At 39.2% G+C, this 23163-nt stretch overlaps 1 protein-coding gene across 1 annotated transcript in view; it reads right to left on the reverse strand.

Annotated features, from left to right (window-relative positions):
* LOC135463839 (regulating synaptic membrane exocytosis protein 2-like) overlaps nt 1–23163 on the reverse strand; it is a 92997-nt gene continuing 69834 nt past the window's right edge. The window contains 14 exon segments of the mRNA XM_064741285.1: nt 1–267; nt 2027–2166; nt 3217–3334; nt 3336–3435; nt 4283–4424; nt 5282–5511; nt 6010–6142; nt 6938–7198; nt 7649–7788; nt 8307–8523; nt 12704–12827; nt 14106–14213; nt 15435–15600; nt 18261–18290. Coding sequence (XP_064597355.1) covers nt 34–267; nt 2027–2166; nt 3217–3334; nt 3336–3435; nt 4283–4424; nt 5282–5511; nt 6010–6142; nt 6938–7198; nt 7649–7788; nt 8307–8523; nt 12704–12827; nt 14106–14213; nt 15435–15600; nt 18261–18290 — 2143 coding nt within the window. The 3' untranslated portion in view covers nt 1–33.

Raw genomic sequence — 23163 nt, forward strand, 5'->3', positions numbered from 1 at the left:
TATAAAAGAGAAACCTAAGGTTAACTAGTGGTACTAGGAGCGAGAGCTGCTATTGTATCCGCAATCTAAGGAGGACGTGGAACTTCGCCGCATGTGTAGTGACCCCTGTGACCCCTGCGAAGAATGGTGGCCCACCAGGGAGGACACCGTGAACAATTTGTACCAGCCAATCACAATGTTTGATAAATCGAGGTCGTCCAATAAAATCTGGGCAACGCCCATGAAGACTTTGCGGTCCATACGTCCATAATCACCCCATACTGTCACCTGGGGGGGAAGAGAGGAAAATGTTCAATTACATTCTTCTAGAAAAAAACTTCTTACTTGTGTCACAGTTGTTTAATACCAATGTTTAATGTTTAACTCAAGAATTTTTCTCCCATACTATGGTGGTCAGTTTCATACGGGATGTGGGGGGTGGGGGGGGGGGAGGAGGAGACCTCTGACAAGATCTGGCAGGTCTGACAAAATCCTCCAACCTTTGGCAAGTTAGTTAGAGACTTTTCCACATGTGACCTACACAGATAGGCAAACTGTACTTTTGGTGGAAGCCATTTTGAATGATCGTCAGACTGCTCTAATGATCACTCAAGCATCGTCGAAACTTTATTGTCAAGAAGGTCCTAGGGACAGAGGCAGTGTGGGAGTGAACAGAGGCAGTGTGGGAATGAACAGAGGCAGTGTGGGAATGAACAGACAGTGTGGGAATGAACAGAGGCAGTGTGGGAATGAACAGATTTGTGTCGAATGCCAGGTGAACCCACACCTCATGAGTCCTAGCAGTTCAGAAGGCAAGCACCTTTAACCACTTTTGTCATTCTTCAACCTTTTCACATGTTTGCAAGGTATTTATTCAAGCACTTTCTGAATTTCTGTGCAGACTGATAAAATCATACTTTTGAGCTGCCCTTTTGTATCCAAAATAAATTAAAAATGTGCATAAATTGCCCTGAACGTTGCACTTTCATATGTGAAAAAGTTGAGGAATTAAGGTACATCAAGAACGGCCAGCTACCTATCCAATAATACACTACTGCACAAACAAAAATATCTTCAGTACTTCTATCACAAAACCAGTTCTGCACAGAAGAATGAGAAGTCATATTTATTTCAAGGATACATGAAATGATTGGTTTCTTTTTTTCTTAATACATTAACAGATAAAACTACAAAAAGGTTTATCAGCTTTCTTCTTGACGTGTAAAAATGGCTCTAAACTACAGTTTTCAAAAGGCCCTAGCAGTCAGTAAGGAGATGAAAGCAGCCTGCTGTTTCTTGATGCCCAAGTGAATCAGCTTCCAGTGTCTTTTTGTAACTGTCATTGTAAGAACATGTGTTAAAATCCTAAATAATTTATTGGACACCTGTGAAAATGCCAAAAGTTTTCACTATTAATATATAATGGCAGTGAATGGGCAGACAAAACTGGAAAAAAATGTGTGAAGAGTTAAACAGCAGCTGTTCATAAGTATTAAACTGACAACCTTTCTAACATCAGGGCCTGTCTTTATCAAGCAATTTACATAGTTATTAAAAAGCCAAACTGAAAACAGGGAAGAACTCAAATTGTGCCTGACACATTGTTCTGCAAAAGAGAATCAGTCTATAAATTATAAACTTCCCAGAGCAAAATGTTTTAACTGTAGCTGTGTTTAAAGTTTTGACTTAAATCCTCAGACATTTGATAAATATTGTCAGAGAGTAACATATTAGTAGGAGAACTTCATGTAAGACCGCGTTAGAACACGAAAATAGTGGCAGCTGTGAGATCTGAGTCAGGACCTTCTGTCTGGGTGAAGAGAGACACTGTAATTCTTCAACAAGATGTTCACTCAAACATAATTGGAGGGCATTACTCTGGTGTAGACTGATAAAATTACACTTTCTGTGAAGTCCTGATACTGGCCAATCCAACCAATGTAGTTTTATTTCCAAAATCAAATTTAAAATGCACATAAATTGCACTTTAAAGTTGCCCTTTAATCACGTTAATATGCGAAAAAAGTTGATGAATTAACACACTTACCTGAAGTATCCTACTTGTATAAGGCTCACTAAAGACTAACTGCTGTTGATATAAAGGATCTAAGGTCCGCCTAGCGACTGTTGTTTTTTGTTTCTCAGCACAATTTTTCCCATCCATAAGGTACACCTTAACATAGGGAGCTGAAAAAATTTTTCAAAAAAGCAAGCAAATTTAGAGAACTTTAATTCTTCGCTTAATATACATATAGGAAACTTAAAGCATGCTGCAGGGCTCATAGCTAACGACTATCTCTTCGCATGTGTGACTAAAATTTTGGTTTGTGCGCCCAAAAAATTAAATGCGACTAAAGGAAAGGGGGAACTCATACTACTCCAATCTGCCAGTAATAAAAGGGTCCAAAGCTATGGGGCTCTTTTGTTCTTTCCCTTGTTACGTCACAATTATCAGTGTACATGTGCTCATAAAATACAAATAAGTACACAAGCACTGCAACATCACAGAAATAAACAACTTGTTCTACTGCAATTTGGATCTTTTGTCTAGCCTGTCACATGGAATTTTACCGAAATTGGACTATATTTGAAGAAGTCATTGTAAGGAAAGCCGACAACCAACCAGAATCAGGACAAGAAAATAGCTAAATATCCAATACATTTTTTTTTACTAAAATAGATTTTAAAAATATATTTTGGGAAGACTGCCAGCATAATAAAACTCTGACTTATCAGAAGAGGCCAAACAATGTGTTCTTCAACTTGCTTTATCTAACAATAGGCAAACTATATATAAGTACAGCTTTCTTTATGTATTTATTTGATGGGTGTTTTACATCGTACTCAAGAATATTTCACTTTTATAGTGGCAGCCAGCATTATGGTGGAAGGAAACCAGACCGAGCCCAATGAAAATCCACGACTATCAGCAGGTTGCTGACAGATCATCAGCAGGTTGCTGACAGACCTTCCCACGTATGGCCAGAGAGGAACCCAAAAAAGTGCTGTTTTAGCAGCTTGACTTTACTTTTGCATGTAAATGTAAACCATTGATTAACTTCAAGAAATAAAGGGGAATAAGCAGAGTAAAGTACTGAAATAAATTTTGTAACACTCTGTAGACTTTTCTAACTGTAAATTTCTTTTCAACAGAATTTATTCACACAGCAACAGAAAGTACCAAGGGGAGACAAATCACATACCAGGTAGTAGTACCAAGGGAGACAAATCACATACCAGGTAGTACTTTGGCGCCAGACTTGGCCAGCAATCCCCTTGCTCGAATCACCTCAACCTCTAAATGACCTTTTCGATCGTACAATCCGAGCTGTATTTCACCGAGGCAGGGTGACCCCCAACACTTGTCGCCCCACAAGCTGAGCAGGCCCCAGTCCTTCCACAAAATCCCCGAACTGACCTTCAGGCCCTAGACGCATCGCCGTCGGTAAAAACATCCTGTGAAGACCATCAGTAACATCATCAGAATTTATTTACTGACAGTACTTGTACTTATTTTCAGTGTTTAGTGTGACATCGCAAGAAAATTTATATGATAGTGACCAGTTTATAAGAGCAGGAGACCAGTGTGGCCCAAAGGAACCATAAATTAAAACTTTCCGTGTTTAAAAAATGAAGTTTCAAATTTCATGTCAGATCCACATATTGTAAATCTTTAACCTTCTCAACCACGAAAGCATCTTTATTTACTGGAATTTAAGCATCTAATTATCTTGGATTAATGGATTCCAAAAATGATATGTTTGTGTCATTAAAGATTTAAGCTTCATAAAACTGTACAAACTAATTCTCTATGCCCTACAGCTCTCTCAGAACATTTCAAAATATTGGTTGTAGAGCTGATTGAAAAGGCTGAGGAATTAGGATAGGTATCCTGTCAAAAATAATATAATTTTTTTTGTCTTGGCAAATACAGGGCTAACTACACCCAATAATAACTGCTTCATTTCCGTTTTAATGGGAATAATAAGTGCCTCGGTCAGAAATGCCCAGGGTATACCCAGCTATACCATTTCTCTTTATCGACGTGAGTCAAGGTTTATAATAGGAACATACACGAATAAATGTTTGCACAAAGCCAGATGCCTTGCAAAAAAATGTTAATATGCAAAACTCTTTTACAAAACTGTATGATACTCTGGCTTTCCCATATAAAACCGTCACTGTTTTGCCTGGCTTTGTAATTATTTAAAATGGCCTATTTAGGCTAATGATAAAATACTGAACACCAAACATGCATTTCCCCTATGGATCTATCAGAAAGGTGTGATCAGAAGTAACGTACTGCGTGGAGGAGTCACTACTGATGCTGCCCAAGCTGCCGTCGTTGGAGTCCTTGCTGGTCTGCTTCAACATCTTATTACTCAAATCACCTGTGGAGCCCACCTCTTCACTTCTCTGGAAGGAACTCTTTTTCTTCCCCGAACCTGATCACAGAACACCGTGTGAACTTGAAAACATGTCCAGTGGGAGTGAATTATCAATGAAGATTGTGAGATTAATGACTACTATAGGTACTATATGTATTTATTTGAAAACACCTTGGTCAAACGGTCCGCTTAGGTTAGCTTGTGAACTTCATAAAAGGTTCCTTAAACTGGATGGGAACTTTCTCAGACTGACTTGTATGTCTTCAGACAACGAATGCTGATCTGCAGTATTTATTTATTTATTTATTTCACTGGAGTTTATATGATGGTGGCCAGCATAGGAGGAAACCGGACAGAGCCCGAGGGAAACACACGACCATCTGCAGGTTGCTGCCAGGCCTTCCCACCGTAGGACAGCAGAGGAAGCCCAGCAGTCCTGTTTCATTGCTGTAACCTCTCAGTGCTGAGTGCCAAGTGAGGCAACAAGTGCCAAGTCTTTGGTAAGACCTGAACAGAGGTTTGATCTCAGTTAGAATATGAGATTACTGAAGATTACTGGAGTTACATCTGTATTTTGTTTTATGTGTTACATCAAATATCTCCACCTTCCACATTTAGATATACCAAGAATCAAAATTCACCACTTTTCCATCCTTGAAGAAAACAAAAATGAAATTCCATGACTTTCCATGCCTGGAAAAAATGAAGGATTGAATTCCTTAACTTTTCCTGTCAAGATTGGAATAATGAAAAGTCAGATCTTAACTTTCCATATCTGAAATATTCAGAATCAAATTCACTGACTTTTCAGGATAAAACAAATCTGGAATCCAATTTTAAGATGGGTAGGGAAAAGTCAAAAAATCAAATTTTTCAGATTTTTGCTGAGTTTTCAAAGACTGGAGGGAGCATACCTCCGAGCTGTGAGGCACTGCTGCTTCTCCTGCCCCCAAGGCCCACCAAGGAGGCCATCTTGTGACTGAGGCTGGGCCTGCGTTTTCGCCCCTCCGTAATACTGCTGGTGACAGCCGAGTCTGAGATGCTGCCGTCATTTTGATCCAGGCTCTGGCTGTCTGACGAGGAACTGCGAGTTACCTGTTTTCGCGGGATTGTTGTTCTGCTTTCCATCTTCGATGCGAATTGACTGAAATACCATCAGCTTTCATATGCTTCAAAAGTTTTACTTTATAACATGTCATACAGTGTTTTTAAGTCCAAATTTAAATTTAATAATGTTTCCATTAGAATGTAGGAAGGCAGAAAACCACTGACTTTTGAAAAACTCCTCCAGGACATCTTTATGTGATCATGTATTTTGGACGTGTTGGACCAGGACAATGTAGAACCTAGTTTTAGAGGTTTTTTTGGCAGGTTGTTATTCGTCTTACACATATATATCATCTTTAAAAACAGAATTTTTGTTTTATCTTTCAACTTTTTTAAAATTTCACTGCTTATAGCTGCCAGAAATTTGCTGCAATGAGCAGATCTAGAAGTTCCTCAGTCTAAGTGAAAGGCCTGATGAAGCTGTGTGAATGACAGCAGGACTTCAGTTTCAAATGAACTTCTCGCGGCGCTCTATAGAATTTCGCAGCCATACAGTATCAATGGTTTGTAAGAGAACTGACATGAGTAACCTCACCTGAAATTCCTCCTTGGTCGTTCCGACGGTGTTGAGCGAATGCTAATTGTGCTGACCTTGGAAACCTCTGACATGTCACTTGTTTCCGATGCATCACTAGGCATGTTATCGTCTGACACATCCGGACTGAACTCTGGAGAAAAGCAGGTCATTGTGTACATTATTAGAGCTTATTCTAAACAATTTAAAGGCGGATTATCTCAAGCTCAAAGGCAGATTATCTCAATCTCAAAGGCAGATTATCTCAATCTCAAAGGTAGATTATCACAAGCTCAAAGGAAGAATATCTCAAGCTCAAATGCAGGTTATCTCAATCTCAAAGGTATATTATCTCAAGCTCAAAAGCAGTTATCTCAAGCTCACAGGCAGGTTATCTCAAGCTCAAATGCAGGTTATCTCAATCTCAAAGGCAGATTATCTCAAGCTCAAAGGCAGATTATCTCAAGCTCAAAGACAGGTTATCTCAAGCTCAAAGACAGGTTATCTCAAGCTCAAATGCAAGTTATCTCAATCTCAAAAGCAGATTATCACAAGCTCAAAGGCAGTTTATCTCAAGCTCAAAGGCAGATTATCTCAGCTCAAAGGCAGTTTATCTCAAGCTCAAAGACAGGTTATCTCAAGCTCAAAAGCCAGCTATCTCAAGCTCACAGGCAGGTTATCTCAAGCTCACAGGCAGGTTATCTCAAGCTCAAATGCAAGTTATCTCAATCTCAAAGGCAGTTTATCTCAAGCTCAAAGACAGGTTATCTCAAGCTCAAAGGTATATTATCTCAAGCTCAAAAGCCGGCTATCTCAAGTTCACAGGCAGGTTATCTCAAGCTCAAATGCAAGTTATCTCAATCTCAAAGGCAGTTTATCTCAAGCTCAAGGACAGGTTATCTCAATCTCAAAGGCAGGTTATCTCAATCTCAAAGGCAGGTTATCTCACCTTTGGTCCTCCTGCTCCTGTGACCCCTGTCCGAGTCCCGCGAGGACCCACGCTCGTAACTTCTCACAGGATCCCTGTCCCGTGACGACAATCTACTTGTCCTGTCGTGGTAGCCTCCCCTGTCCAACCGGTCTCTCTCCCGCTCACGATCCCTGCCCCGTCTGTGATACGACGTCTCGCTGTCGGACATCGGCGCTCCAGACATCTGCTTGTACATTTTCATCTTCATCTGACGGGCACGCTCTTCTAAATCTTGAGTCACTGTAACCACAACAGCATCAACACACACACATGAGGTTCTCATAGCCTTCATATTTGGCTCTGGACTTACATGTGCATACAAGCTAGTTTGTGGACATGGTGAAAACATTCTTTTATAAGAAGCATATAGATATATAGCATATATTGCCATGTTATCAATTTTAACCAGTCAGACACAAGTTATTTCTATATCCCTAGGACGCTAATTTAAAGTCACCCAACCCCTGTTTGTTTTGCCTTTTCATAATACATACACATGGAACAAGTGATTTGAAATTGCGTCTCCGGTTGCCGTAACATTGCTTATACAATCTTCCTTCACTGTTAAGAATTCCAAATTAAATATGGCTGAGAGTAACCATGCAGAGCAGAACATTTCGGCCTGTTTTCCTCCTCCTAAATAACTCTGGTTATTTGTTGTCTATTTTTTTTTTTAATGTGTAAACAGACCTCTATCTCTGGAAGCTCTCTGTGCCTCAAGTGGAATCGGGGGTAGCTGTCTCTTCTTAGGGGAGGGCGTACTGGAAGGTGTGCCACCAGCCGACCTGGAAGACCCTGGGATGGCATGCCCTCTACTGGAGGTGAGCATTCTGAAATAAGGGAGGTAAACATGGCTTATCACAGATCACACAAATGGATGTTGTTCTGGCAGGATATAACATTTAAAAAATCACATAAAAAACCTGAATTTTTTTTTTTTTTTTGATTTTTTAAATCTGTTTACTTAGGATGTTCAGCTTTATATTTGTTCTAAAAATTAGCCAGAAAAAGTGCATATTTAAAGGTTATAAAAAATAAAAAAACAAAATAATACATTTGGTGCTGACACATTTTACTAATAAAATAGGATATCATCTTACCTTCCAGAAAAAGCATGGAACACTTTTCCAAGATTTAACTTTCAGAATCAGGTCAAATGAGTAACTTAAGTCATGAATGAAATTTAGTTTAAATACAAGTATAGTATTTAAAGAATGTACAGGAACCATCATAACGGTGAAAATACTGACCTTGAGCAACTCGAAGGAATGCCAACTAACAAATGTCAAAGTGAAAGTGAAAGTGAAGCATCGTGTGCAACTGAATTAATAAAACAATCATTACCAACCTCATTTCAGGAGGAGACAATGATCTAGAAACAGTCTCTGGTACTCGGTTCCTCCCAGGTGACCTTGAGCGTGACCTTGCAGCACCTTGAGGACCCGGTGACCTTGACCTTTGTTGTCTGGAGGTACCAGTGCTGCCTCCCTTGTCAGGCACGGAGAGCTTGTCATTCTGTGCATAGGCAGCTCGCCTGCGTCTCTCCATGTCCTCCCGGCCCACAACTGCAATATAAACACACGTTCAGAAACAATGCTACAATAAACCCCAGAACTGCACTGGTATTATGCAATGAGAAGGTCAAACAGTGACATGCGAACCACAAACTAACTGGATGGTATCTACAGATGAAAAAAAAATATGTCAACCAAGAAATGAAACTTGCCTAACAAGTTGAAATTTAGCCTGGTTATCATCCTGCTTTTAACAAAGCAGGGCCTGTGGTTTATTCAAACCCTTGTGATCTCTGGTAAAACTAGGATATATTGTTGTCAATCTTAGACTGTCTTGAAATGTCAGCCACTTGCTATATTCTTAAATGCACATATTTCAATAATTTTGAAATTTTTACTGCATGTACTAAACTTTCAGTTCTTTTCAATGTTTCAAACTAACTTCTACATTTTTTTAAAGAGGCACAATGTTGAGAAAACTGACACTGTTTACAAGTTTATTCAATATATTAAATAAAAACATTAAATATATTAAATAAAATGCCAATACCAACTAAATGCATCTGATATAAAAAAAAAAACAATTATCAGGAAAACTGTCAAAATTTTTGTCAAGTTTCTAAGTCAAGATGCATGAACAGCGGTGTTTTAACATAAAATATTACCACACCACAGCAGAGCAGGATGTAACAGACACAAAGAACTATTATAACTGTTAAAAAATGACCCATGACACTAAAACTGGGATATAATACATCAAATGTGAAGGCAAAAAGGACAAGAAACAAAACCATGTAATAGTGTCATGACACCACTAAACCATTGATGGCAAAATGCAAAGACATGATGAAGAGAAAAGTGCTGACACACTAAATCAGAAGTGGTATTGACAGCAACCAAGGACAAGAAACAAAACCGTGTAATAGTGTCATGACACCACCAAACCAGCGATGGCAAAAGGCAGAGACATGATGAAGAGAAAGGTGCTGACACACTAAATCAGAAGTGGTATTGACAGCAACCAAGGACAAGAAACAAAACCATGTAATAGTGTCATGACACCACCAAACCAGTGATGGCAAAAGGCAGGGACATGATGAAGAAAAAGGTGCTGACACACTAAATCAGAAGTGGTATTGACAGCAACCAAGGACAAGAAATAAAATGAGATGACAGACTCAAGGTGTGAAAATATAGATAGAGACCAAAGCAGTGAAATTAGGTGATTAAACAAAAGGTAATGCGACAACTTAAACACAACAACTGGAGCAAGATTCTTAACAGGAAAAAATCAAATTATGCAGAGCAGAACGGTAAGACAAAGCCAAAGTTTCCGAGATGTAGCAAACTATTCCCAGTTAGGGAAATACATTTATCATTCGACTGCCAGATATTTTTTATAATGGATAAGGCTCAAAAAACTGAACTGAATGAGGTTTATTTATTTATTTCATTGGTGTGTTTTGTCGCACTCAATCATATTTCGCTGCTATAACGGAAGCCAGCATTATGGAAAATGGAAGGCAGCAATATGGAAAACGGAAGCCAGCATTATGGAAAACGGAAGCCAGCATTATGGAAAACGGAAGTCAGCATTATGGAAAATGGAAGCCTGCATTATGGAAAACGGAAGCCAGCATTATGGAAAACGGAAGCCTGCATTATGGAAAACGGAAGCCAGAATTATGGAAACAGGGCAGTTTTTGACGACTGAACTGAGATGGGGATATAATGCTGTGGTTAAAACTGTGTACATTATAACAGTAAATGATATTCATTCTTGTATAAGTGAAACAATCTCAGCTTCCACAACAAGAGCTGGAACCTTCATATACAATGGCAGGAAGAGCGAAGTAGGTAATGTATGACACAATATCTAAACTACACGTATTTCAGAAATTAATTTTGGAACAGAGTACAGTGCAAGTACAGTTATCACATACAAGTACCTATAAGAAAGAAAGACAAATCTACCGAAGAGTGCTGTGAGAAGCATCTAATTAAAATTGACGAAACAAAAATTAGATGTTGCTAAAAAGTGCGGATATTCAATCACAAAAATCCACATCTTCAAACTTTAAAACTACTTCACTCAAAATGTTCACAAAATGACAACTCAGGAAAATGTTTTTTTTATTTTGTGTGATCAGATGTAACAGACAAGTGCAACTACCAGTCTAAACTCATGTTGTGCTACTGTGGAGTAAAAATAATAATAATAATAATAAAAACAGGACTAATAAAAAAAAAAAACGCAACACAAAGATTGTTTCAGCTTTGTATTAAATCATAAGCCTATCTAGCTAAATCAACCCTCAAAAGTCACATCACAAAAAAAAAAAATATTTAAACTACAGTTTCTGCAATCCAAACAACTGCATTCAACAGCAAACAAGGGCTGGTCAGTCCAGCCAATCAGAAAAGTACACCCTGCTTTAGCCAATCAGAAATCATTAAGCCAATCAAAATGCGAATAATTACTTCTGCAGGCAAAGCCAATAAAATTTGAAATCTTAGACACCCAATCAAAGTACAATAACTGTATAACAGAAAACTTTGTGCAAAAATTTTTAATTCATGAAAACAATTACAATTTTGACTGATAAAAACTTGATACCGCTCCAATACATTCACAGAGACTCAACCCTCAAACTAAATTCTTTCATCAACAGAGTAAAATATTTTCCTCATTCACTTATCTCTATTTACCGTATTCTAAACATCTTTCTCTGATAAACATTCCTCAGGACAAGTACGGAATTTATCATCACGTCTCTATCTGCACTATTCATGGACAATTTCCTGACAGGTATACTGAGAATGACGGTAAAACCTGAACATAGGAATAATCCAGCTGTTTTCACAAAAAACAAAAAATAATTTATTAAGAAAAAAAAAAATGCCAACTCAAACGTATGATAAGCAAATTTAGTCCAACGGCAAAACAACTGTTCAATATGATGTAAAAAAATATCATTTACATAAACTACTCCAAAAGAAAAGTTATCACCTGGATTCAAAATGTATCGATTATTGTAAACAGGGCAACATTCAACTATTTTATAATTTTGTTTTGTTTCTGTTCCTGGGCTGGACTGACCAAGCCATTTGATTGGCTTTCGGGTGTACCTGTAGCACTGCGTCGCCTAGCAACAGGAGAGCCCATGTGATCTTTGTGATGGTCATGTGAGTCATAGTAGTGATCATCGCCACCAGGGGGCGTGCTACACGAGCTTCCTACAGAACTGACACTAGCCCCATCCCCACGACCTATGACATTGCCACCTGGTGGAAAAATGTGTGGATTATCTCCCTTTGTGAAGTCAAAGAGTTTCAAGAAAGAGACAACAAACAGTTTCCAAATGTAACAAGAAATCTCTGGCACTGAAATCACTTATAGCAGTGAGAAGAAAATGACTTCAGTGTCAAAAATTTTCTTCAGAACTGTGGGTTCCCCCGACAATACAAAGGTAAATGAAAGAGATGCAAGAAAGAGATAAAAGGCCAGGCATCAGTAGATATGTGGGAGGACTGAAGACAGCGGCATTTAGCAAGAGTTCAGCGAGTCATTCCTGTTGATGCTTAAGATGAAAGAATGATAAATTCCAAACACAAAGGGGTGTGATATACATGTAACAAGGAATATGGGAATTCACAGCCATTAAAAACAATCTTTTATTAACTTAAAATTTCAAGTGTACAGGCAGACTTAAACTGCAAGTGTGGCAAACAGAAGGCCATTGCAAAATATCTCTGTAAATGTATATATATTTTTTGGGGGGTAGGGGGAATTTTCTTACAATTAACACACAAATCTGATAATTTCCAATGTTTTTAGTTGATTCAACTTGATTGAAAAAAAACAAAAAAAATCACATGAGTTTGTTGGACAGTTTGTTGATGCCTTTCAAAGTAGCACTGAATGTCTGCTTCCTCTGACCATTTCAATATCATTGCTTCAAATTTCTCTCGGCTTCACTTAGACAATCCGACAGTACTGTAGAGAGACCTTCAGACTATTAATATAACACTAAATTATCAAACTGTCAGCAACGTTCAGATATTAACCATCATATCACGGACAAATTTTGTGTGACAAGAATAAACAAACAGATGTTGTAATCCATACACATTGTACATGTACGTGATTTGAGTAGCTCCAAAATGTGATGGAAAGCTTGCAGAAGACAGTAAATTGTTAGTGAGCCTGTACAGAGAGTAGAACACTTACCAGGGATCACCCCGATGCTATCATCAAAGTCAAATTCTGACATATCACTATCGGAGAGCCCTCTGGTGCTGACAGGGGGAGATAAATGGTCTTTTCTGAGGTCGTAAGGATCCTTGCTAACTTTCTGTAAACACAGACAATGAAATTGTGGTCAGATATGGGAAAGCAGTTCGATACATGTAAAACAGTCAGCTATGGAACAGAAGTCTGATATGCCACAGTAGTTGTCAGATGTGGGAACGCCAGCTGTCAGTTATGGATGTGGGAACACTGGACCAGCTGTCAGATATGGGAACATTGGACCAGCTGTCAGATATGGGAATATGGGAACACTGCACCAGCTGTCAGATATGGGAACATGGGAACATTGGACCAGCTGTCAGATATGGGAATACGGGAACACTGGACCAGTTGTCAGATATGGGAATATGGGAACATTGGACCAGTTGTCAGGTATGGGAATACAGGAACATTGGACCAGCTGTCAGATATGGGAATACGGGAACATTGGGCCAGTTGTCAGGTATGGGAATATGGGAACATTGAACCAGTTGTCAGATATGGGAATACAGGAACATTGGACCAGCTGTCAGATATGGGAACATTGGACCAGTTGTCAGGTATGGGAATATGGGAACATTAGACCAGCTGTCAGATATGGGAACATGGGAACATTGGACCAGTTGTCAGATATGGGAATGTGGGAACATTTGACAAGTTGTCAGACATGGGAATGTGGGAACATTGGACCAGTTGTCTGGTATGGGAACATTGGACCAGTTGTCAGGTGTGGGAACACTGGACCAGCTGTCAGGTATGGGAATATGGGAACATTGGACCAGCTGTCAGATATGGGAATATGGGAACATTGGACCAGTTGTCAGATATGGGAATACGGGAACATTGGGCCAGCTGTCGGATATGGGAATACGGGAACATTGGACCAGTTGTCAGATATGGGAATATGGGAACATTGGACCAGCTGTCAGATAACGGAATATGGGAACATTGGACCAGTTGTCAGGTATGGGAACAGAAGTCAGAAATGGGACCAGCAGCGAACATTTTTTGGCAACAGCAGCTGTCAGATATAAGACCATGGGAACGGAAGTCAGATATAGGAACATGGGAACAGTTGTCAGATATGGGAACACAGGAACAAAAGTTCAATATGGGAACACAGTACCTGGTCTAAAATTTAGCTGCAAAACAGGTTAGAATACTTAAACATTAAGTTGGGCTTACCAAACTCCACAGATCATAAGAGTGTTTGGACCTGAGTTTCACTGACATAACTTCAGTAGTTATATAGATACAATATTATCATGGCCAATATGAACTCTGACCCCAAAAGTTGGGTCAAATGTCAGGATATGACAAGGGACAAGTGGGAAGGGCCTACCGTTCTAGGTGAGGTACTTGGTAGCGGGATGCTGGCGTCGTCGTGGTAAACCAGAGGATACCAGTAGGGGTCATCGTTCAGATTGATGGTAGTCAGGTCAATCAAAACCTGAAACAGTAAGGAAGTTCAACTTGATTGATTAGGATTGATTAGGATTGCAAAAATATATAAATCTTTATCATCCCGATATAATTTTCGATTTCTAGCATTTCAGTTCATCACCAATTACACATCTCCAGAAGGCTGCACAGTGAGAGACAAATTTCTTTTCTCTCATCCATTGACAAAATAAAAATTCTATTACTTCTCCTACTATAATTGACCTCCAACAATGCTGCGGCACATTTCATGTCATTTTGATTTCTCCCAGGTGGGAATAAATGTACAGTATGATTATAAAATAAATCATTTGTGATTCAACTCGTTTTCTCTAGGACCTAATAAGCTATGTCTTCTCTGACTTCCAAGGACCTACTAAGCTATGTCTTCCCGGACTTCCAAGGACCTAATAAGCTATGTCTTCCCGTACTTCCAAGGACCTAATAAGCTATGTCTTCCGGACTTCCAAGGACCTAATAAGCTATGTCTTCTCTGACTTCCAAGGACCTAATAAGCTATGTCTTCCCGTACTTCCAAGGACCTAATAAGCTATGTCTTCCGGACTTCCAAGGACCTAATAAGCTATGTCTTCCGGACTTCCAAGGACCTAATAAGCTATGTCTTCCGGACTTCCAAGGACCTAATAAGCTATGTCTTCCCTTACTTCCGAGGACCTAATAAGCTATGTCTTCCCGTACTTCCGAGGACCTAATAAGCTATGTCTTTCCATACTTCCAAGAACCTAATAAGCTATGTCTTCCCGTACTTCCAAGGACCTAATAAGCTATGTCTTCCAGACTTCCAAGGACCTAATAAGCTATGTCTTCCCATACTTCCAAGGACCTAATAAGCTACGTCTTCCCGTACTTCCGAGGACCTAATAACCATATGTGTTCCCGTACTTCCAAGAACCTAATAAGCTATGTCTTCCCGTATTTCCAAGGACCTAATAAGCTATGTCTTCCCGGACTTCCAAGGACCTAATAAGCTATGTCTTCCCGTACTTCCGAGGACCTAATAAGCTATGTCTTCCCGTACTTTCAAGAACCTAATAAGCTATGTCTTCCCGGACTTCCAAGGACCTAATAAGCTATGTCTTCCCGTACTTCCAAGGACTCAACAAGCTGTCTTCCACCGCTTTCAAGGACCTAATAAGCCATGTCTCCAGCACTTTCAAGGACCCAATAAGTAATCATTCACATAACCATGACAACTGAAGTTCACACAAACCTCTCCGAGGAACTCTGAGGCTCCGACTCTGTCGTAATCCCATACTGTGATCTCCAGGACACGCTCCCGAAAATCGGACTCCTTTATTGGAGAGAAGAGAAAGGCTTGGTTCCATAAAGGCTCTGTCGTGTTGGCACAGGTTTTAGTTCGACGTTTGCTCTTTTCACTGCAAGTGATAAAACCAAACATAGTTTAGTATTGATAAAAACAAAATCTCAAGGAAAAATCTAAAATTCGACTGTAAATGTTGTAAACTTTCATTTAGCATTCTTTCCATTTTGGTAAAATCACTTAAGGGAGATAACTGATACTAAGACAGCAAATGTCAATGTTTATCAGATCATAGAGGTGATGCTGGTAAAAAAAATATTTGGCGGAAAACTTTTTACGGCATGTTAATTTCTCCTTTTCCAGCATAGCTTGAATTTCACGTTAACGGAATTATTTTACGTTTTAAACCATTAAACCTATAATGACATGCCACATACCCACTCCACACGTTCACATGAAATTCTCATTTAACTCCATGCCCATTACATCTAACAACGTCAAAGCAACGTTCTCAACATTTTCAACAATCTCAACTTCTCAAAAAACTAATATTCTCCCATTTCTTTTCTCAGGTATTTTCCTGAAATTTATCTCCATTTTCTTGCTATGAGAACTGTTTCATTTTAATATGGTTTAGACATCGTATAAGGTAGTCATGGGAAAAATAAAAACAAATGGTGAAATCTCGTGGTAATTCTAATAAAAGTCCTATTAAACTGAAGTGATTTTTGTCTTAGATTGGAAGAACCAATAGGAAAGCATTTCAGAGAAACGTAAGACATAATTATCAATTAATAAAACAAAGCTTAATTTTTAATCCTCATAAGAAAATTACAACTTCTCAACTGATGTTCTCAACCATTTACTCCTCAGAAGATGAGCAATTTACTAATATTTATTTATTTGTCCACTGGCATTTTACAAGGTGCCAACTGATTTACGAACGGAGAAAAGTTATGAACATTTTCTATCTGAAACTAGAAACTATTTTCAGGAAATTACAGGTGATCACTAAGGATTCAGCAGGAGTTTTAATCATGCAAGCATCCATATTTACAGGTAAGTAGCAAAGTGCATCAAAACTTATATACACCGGTACGACTGACTTCAATTAACAAACATTTTAATATTACAAAATACTGTGTACAAAACAAACACTATTCCATTTCCATGCTGTATGCATGCATCTGGATTTTATCCACTATTATTTATTCATTTATTGATTTGATTGGTGTTTTAGGCCATACTCAACAATATTTCACTTAAACGATGGCCAGCATTATGGTGGGAGGAAACTGGGCAGAGCCTGGAGGCAAATCCACAACCATGTGCAGGTGAAACACTTTAATTAGATCAACAGAACTTTCAGAATCAAGCAAAATTAGCACAGATGAAATTTCAGGTCATTCCCTCGAGTTTAAATTATCAAGGTGTGTGCCCACGTGTTTGTGTGGTTTAACAAGACGCTGGGGAATGTACACGCACCAAGGCAATCAAACGGCTTAAAGTCAAACTGACCTTAATGTGCCTGATGCTAACAAAGCTGTGCTCTTACCTTACTATTTGTACTATACTTAATGCATAAAATATTTAAGAAAATATTTAAGCATAAAACTATTCCAGCCTGCAGGTATTTAGTGTCAAACCAAATATAAAACAGTATAATACCCAGTTAAAAAATTGTATTCGTGGTTAAAGTTTGAATTTAAGACACATTACCATTTACCGTATTTCACCTAAATTTTGGCATTTTTAAAATGAGACATTGTGCTTTATTCTACTGAATTCATCCACACAGCCACTGTGTTGTTTGCTTCTTAACAGAAATACCTGTAAGTGCTGAAATTTACAGTCATTTTATGGTCTTAATATGTTTCTGAATGTGCCTTTTTACACACCTGTACCAAACTTTAGGTGAAATACACTGTACCAAACTTTAGGTGAAATACACTGTACCAAACTTCAGGTGAAATACAATGTACCAAACTACAGGTGAAATACACTATCAATGAAAATATTACTTAAAATAAATTTTACTTTACCTAATCCCTATGCTGAATACAAAATGGTACTTACATTAGAGTATTTATTTATTTATTTGATTTAGTGTTTTACGCCGTTCTCAAGAATATCTGACTTATATGACGGCAGCCAGCATTATGGTGGGAGGAAGCCAGACAGAGCCAGGGAGAAACCCACGACCATCCGCAGATTGCTGAGAGACCTTCCCATGTATGGCCAGAGAGGAAGTCAGCATGAGCTGGAATTGAACTCAGTGCGACCGCGTTGGTGAGAGGCTCCTGGGTCATTACGCTGCTTTAGAACGCTAACCAACTGAGCCACGGAGGGCCCTACTTATATTAGTAGTTCGCTATTTGTCATTATTACTTTGTTGGATATACAAATATCCACAGCAATGTTAAAATAAAATCCAATCCACAAAATCTCAACATTCATATGATAAATTTTCTGCATTCAATCATGCACTTAAGTTAATGTCATTCTCAAGTAAATGTACAACTAAAACATTTTCACTACACTCAAGTGTAAAAAAACAAAAGTGTAAACACAAATGAGTCAGGCATTCTTCTTGATCAATGCAACCGCATTCACATTCCAAGGTTTTGTAACAAAACCCAAAACTTTGTAACTGATCATAAACCAAAACTAGTCAGGTCAAATCAAACAGGGGGAGGATTACAAACTGAAATAGGTCTACTGGTGTGACCTAGAATACCTAAACTTCTCCTAAATGTGAAGGTTTTGGGGATTTACCTTAGCTTTTTAGCTCTTCGCCGATCCAAACTGAAATATATCACAGTTAAACAGGCTCTGTAGTTACATGAAAACTTTTGCATGTGGCTTGTAATAAGATGGGGGTTACGTTTGGTGGGGTGGCGCTGGAATGGTCGAGGCAGGGCAGGGCAGGGCAGGGCAAGGAAGGGAGGGGCAGGGACGATGCGTGAGGGGGACAGGATCAGTTCAATAGTATTCCACGGAGAGGACAACAATACCAGTCAGTATGCTTTTAACAAAAATTTCCATTCTGGCAACGAAACATTCACAAGCTGAGTTAACTATAGATTATCTATCTCATAAACATTATTTAACAATTAACAATCATTTTCTGACACTGCTAAAATTTATTTAATTCTTCAACAGTTTCACCACAAAAAATTTTTTGGGACTTGTTCCAAACAATTTGATACATTTTGTCGTTCAAAATTCAAAATCAGTATTGAATTATTTCGGCGCTTGTACAATTGCTAATTTTATATGTTAAAACAACTTAACAGGTGAAAAAGCTGAAGAAATAACATGTGTAAATACATATATGTCGAGACAGATGAGCAACAACATTACACTCCACATGGCAACAATGATGTAAAGACAGAGTACCAGATGGCAACAATGGTGTAAACACACAGCGTACCGCATGGCAACAATGGTGTAGACATGGTGTAGACACACTAAGTACCGCATCGCAACAATGGTGTAGGCACACTAAGTATCATATGGCAACAATGGTGTAGACTTACTGAGTACCACATGACAACAATGGTGTTAACACACAGAGTACTGCATGGCACCAATAGTGTAGACACACTGATTACCACATGGCCACAATTGTGTAGACACACTGATTACCACATGGCCACAATTGTGTAGACACACTGAGTACCACATAATGGTGTAAACACACAGAGTACCACATGGCAACAATGGTGTAGACACACAGAGTACCGCTTGAGAACAATGGTGTCAACACACAGAGTGCCGCATGGCCACAATGGTGTAGACACAATGAGTACCGCATGGCAACAATGGTGTAAACACACAGCGTACCGCATGGCAACAATGGTGTAGGCACACAGAGTACCGCATGGCCACAATAGTGTAGACACACAGAGTACCACTTGACAACAATGGTGTAGACACACAGAGTACCGCATGGCAACAATAGTGTAGACACACTGAGTACCGCATATCCACAATGGTGTAGACACACACAGTATCGCATGGCCACAATAGTGTAGACACACTGAGTACCACATGGCCACAATGGTGTAGACACAGTGAGTATCGCATGGCCACAATAGTGTAGACACACTGAGTACCGCGTGGCCACAATAGTGTAGACACACTGAATACCACATGGCAACAATGGTGTAGACACACTGAGTACTGCATGGCCACAATAGTGTAGACACACTGAGTACCACATGGCAACAATGGTGTGAACACACCGAGTACCGCATGGCCACAATGGTGTAGACACACTGAGTACCACATGACAATAATGGTGTAGACACACAGAGTACCGCATGGCAACAATGGTGTGAACACACCGAGTACCGCATGGCTACAATGGTGTAGACACACTGAGTACCGCATGGCAACAATGGTGTAGACACACAGAGTACCGCATGGCAACAATTGTGTAAACACACCGAGTACCACATGGCAACAATGGTGTAAACACACAGAGTACTGCATGGCCACAATGGTGTGAACACACCGAGTACCACATGACAACAATGGTGTAGACACACTGAGTACCGCATGGCAACAATGGTGTAAACACACAGAGTACCGCATGGCTACAATGGTGTGAACACACCGAGTACCACATGGCAACAATGGTGTGAACAAACCAAGTACCACATGGCAACAATGGTGTAGACACACTGAGTATCACATGGCAACAATGGTGTAGACACACTGAGTACCACATGGCAACAATGGTGTGAACACACAGAGTACCGCATGGCAACAATGGTGTGAACACACACAGTGCCGCATGGCCACAATGGTGTAGACACACTGAGTACCGCATGGCAACAATGGTGTAAACAGAGTACCGCTTGATAACAATGGTGTAGACACACAGAGTACCGCATGGCCACAATGGTGTAGACACACACAGTACCGCATGGCAACAATAGTGTAGACACACCGAGTACCACATGACAACAATGGTGTGAACACACCGAGTACCACATGGCCACAATGGTGTGAACACACAGAGTACCACATGGCAACAATGGTGTGAACACACTGAGTACCACAAGGCAACAATGGTGTGAACACACTGATTACTGCATGGCAACAATGGTGTGAACACACTGAGTACCACTTGACAACAATGGTGTGAACACACTAATTATCACAAGGCCACAATGGTGTAGACACACTGAGTACCACATGGCAACAATGGTGTGAACACACACAGTGCCGCATGGCCACAATGGTGTAGACACATAGAGTACCACATGGCCACAATGGTGTAGACACACAGAGTACCACATGGCCACAATGGTGTAGACACACAGAGTACCACTTGACAACAATGGTGTGAACACACTGATTATCACAAGGCCACAATGGTGTAGACACACTGAGTACCACATGGCAACAATGGTGTGAACACACTGAGTACCACTTAACAACAATGGTGTGAACACACTGATTATCACAAGGCCACAATGGTGTAGACACACTGAGTACCACATGGCAACAATGGTGTGAACACACACAGCGCCGCATGGCCACAATGGTGTAGACACATAGAGTACCACATGGCCACAATGGTGTAGACACACAGAGTACCGCATGGCCACAATGGTGTAGACACACAGAGTACCATATGGCCACAATGGTGTAGACACACAGAGTACCACATGGCCACAATGGTGTAGACACACAGAGTACCACTTGACAACAATGGTGTGAACACACAGAGTACCGCATGGCAACAATGGTGTGAACACACTGAGTACCACATGGCAACAATGATGATGTAAAGACTCTGAGTACCATATAGGCAACAATAATGCATAGATATAACATACCCCATTGGCAAACTCTACACCATATGGTTATAGTGATTAGATTAAAGACGGCAACAATGGTGTAGAGACATGTACAGGGAACAGGTAAAGACATCACATATACAAATGGCAACAAGGTTTTAGACATCACATATACAAATGGCAACAAGGTTTTAAAGACATCACATATACAAATGGCAACAAGGTTTTAAAGACATCACATATACAAATGGCAACAAGGTTTTAGACATCACATATACAAATGGCAACAAGGTTTTAAAGACATCACATATACAAATGGCAACAAGGTTTTAGACATCACATATACAAATGGCAACAAGGTTTTAGACATCACATATACAAATGGCAACAAGGTTTTAAAGACATCACATATACAAATGGCAACAAGGTTTTAGACATCACATATACAAATGGCAACAAGGTTTTAAAGACATCACATATACAAATGGCAACAAGGTTTTAAAGACATCACATGAAATGTGGTAACAATGATGTATTAAAGCACAAAAACAAAAAAGAAACAGCACAGAAAGGACAGTATCAATTTCGATATCAAACCTTCACTGTATGTTTACATGTTCGAACTGAACACTAATACGGAATTAAGCAGCTAGCACTTTTATACTTTCACGTTCTGTCACTCCCTTAGTATTTAGTAGATATCACATGATGTCCCTGGGTTTGTTTATTTTTGTTTTTGTATAATTATTTAAATTTTTCTTTCAATTATATTCTAAAAATCATGAATCTTTGGAGAATGGATATAATTTACAATTATTAAAAAATCTTAGGGCAGTATACAGGTCTTTTATCTTTCCCTAGAATGCAAAAAATCAAAGCACTACAAGCAGATGTATGCAAACCTTAATTTTACGAAATACATGGCACTGGGGCACTTGCCAGCATTGGAAGGGTCTTTCAGGAGCACTACTTTTTTCCACCCCAGGTAAGGTAAGACAATATAAATCCCTTTACAAAAATAAATGTGCCAAAAATAATGAAGAGACATTCCATATGCTGACTTTATTGAATCAATAGCTAAGCATGAATGCATACATGTTGAGGCAGTTAGGGGTGTTAAAAAGACAATGAAATTTGTTCAAAGAAACAGTGACTCGTAGAATCATCTACACTGTGATGTTACTGTCCACATTTAAATTCCAATGTAAAAGTGTAAAAAGTGTAAAAAGAAAAAAAAAACAATAATTGTGCATAATGATCTACATGTCGTGATGCAAGTCAGAAATTCCACAAGGATTTTATGCAAAATAGACACAAGGGGAGATAATTCAATGATTCTGATTATGAACATAGACACAAGGGGAGATAATTCAATGATTCTGATTATGAACACAGACACAAGGGGGAGATAATTAAATGATTCTGAAGTCCAGGCAACTCCACTCTCTTCAACACATGTGAAAGCTGAACTGAACAAACAGCCAATCAACAAGGGAGATAAATCCTGTAACCTATAAAACAGTCTACTGTGTTCAAGAATATTTCCTCATTCATTTTTTTTTGTTTGTTTTTTTAACTTATTGCCAAAGATTTTTCCAGGTAAATATGACGAGAAAAATTTAGGAAGAAATTGGTATACCCTATTTTTTTCAATCTTTGAGACACCTGGTCTGATCTTTTCAGTCAATATACATGTAACTGTAGCTGAAGTACACTGCTCCCTCAAATTTACCTGGATCAATTTACCGCAAAATTGGAATTAATGCGATGGAGTGGTGTCCCTCGTTTTTTTCCCCTTTTTGTACCAGTATCAAAATGTTCACGGTAAAAAGGGCACAACTGCTGTCACAAGTACATCTTCAGGT

The sequence above is a fragment of the Liolophura sinensis genome, chromosome 3 (genome assembly GCF_032854445.1).
Source record: "Liolophura sinensis isolate JHLJ2023 chromosome 3, CUHK_Ljap_v2, whole genome shotgun sequence".
NCBI lineage: Eukaryota > Metazoa > Mollusca > Polyplacophora > Chitonida > Chitonidae > Liolophura > Liolophura sinensis.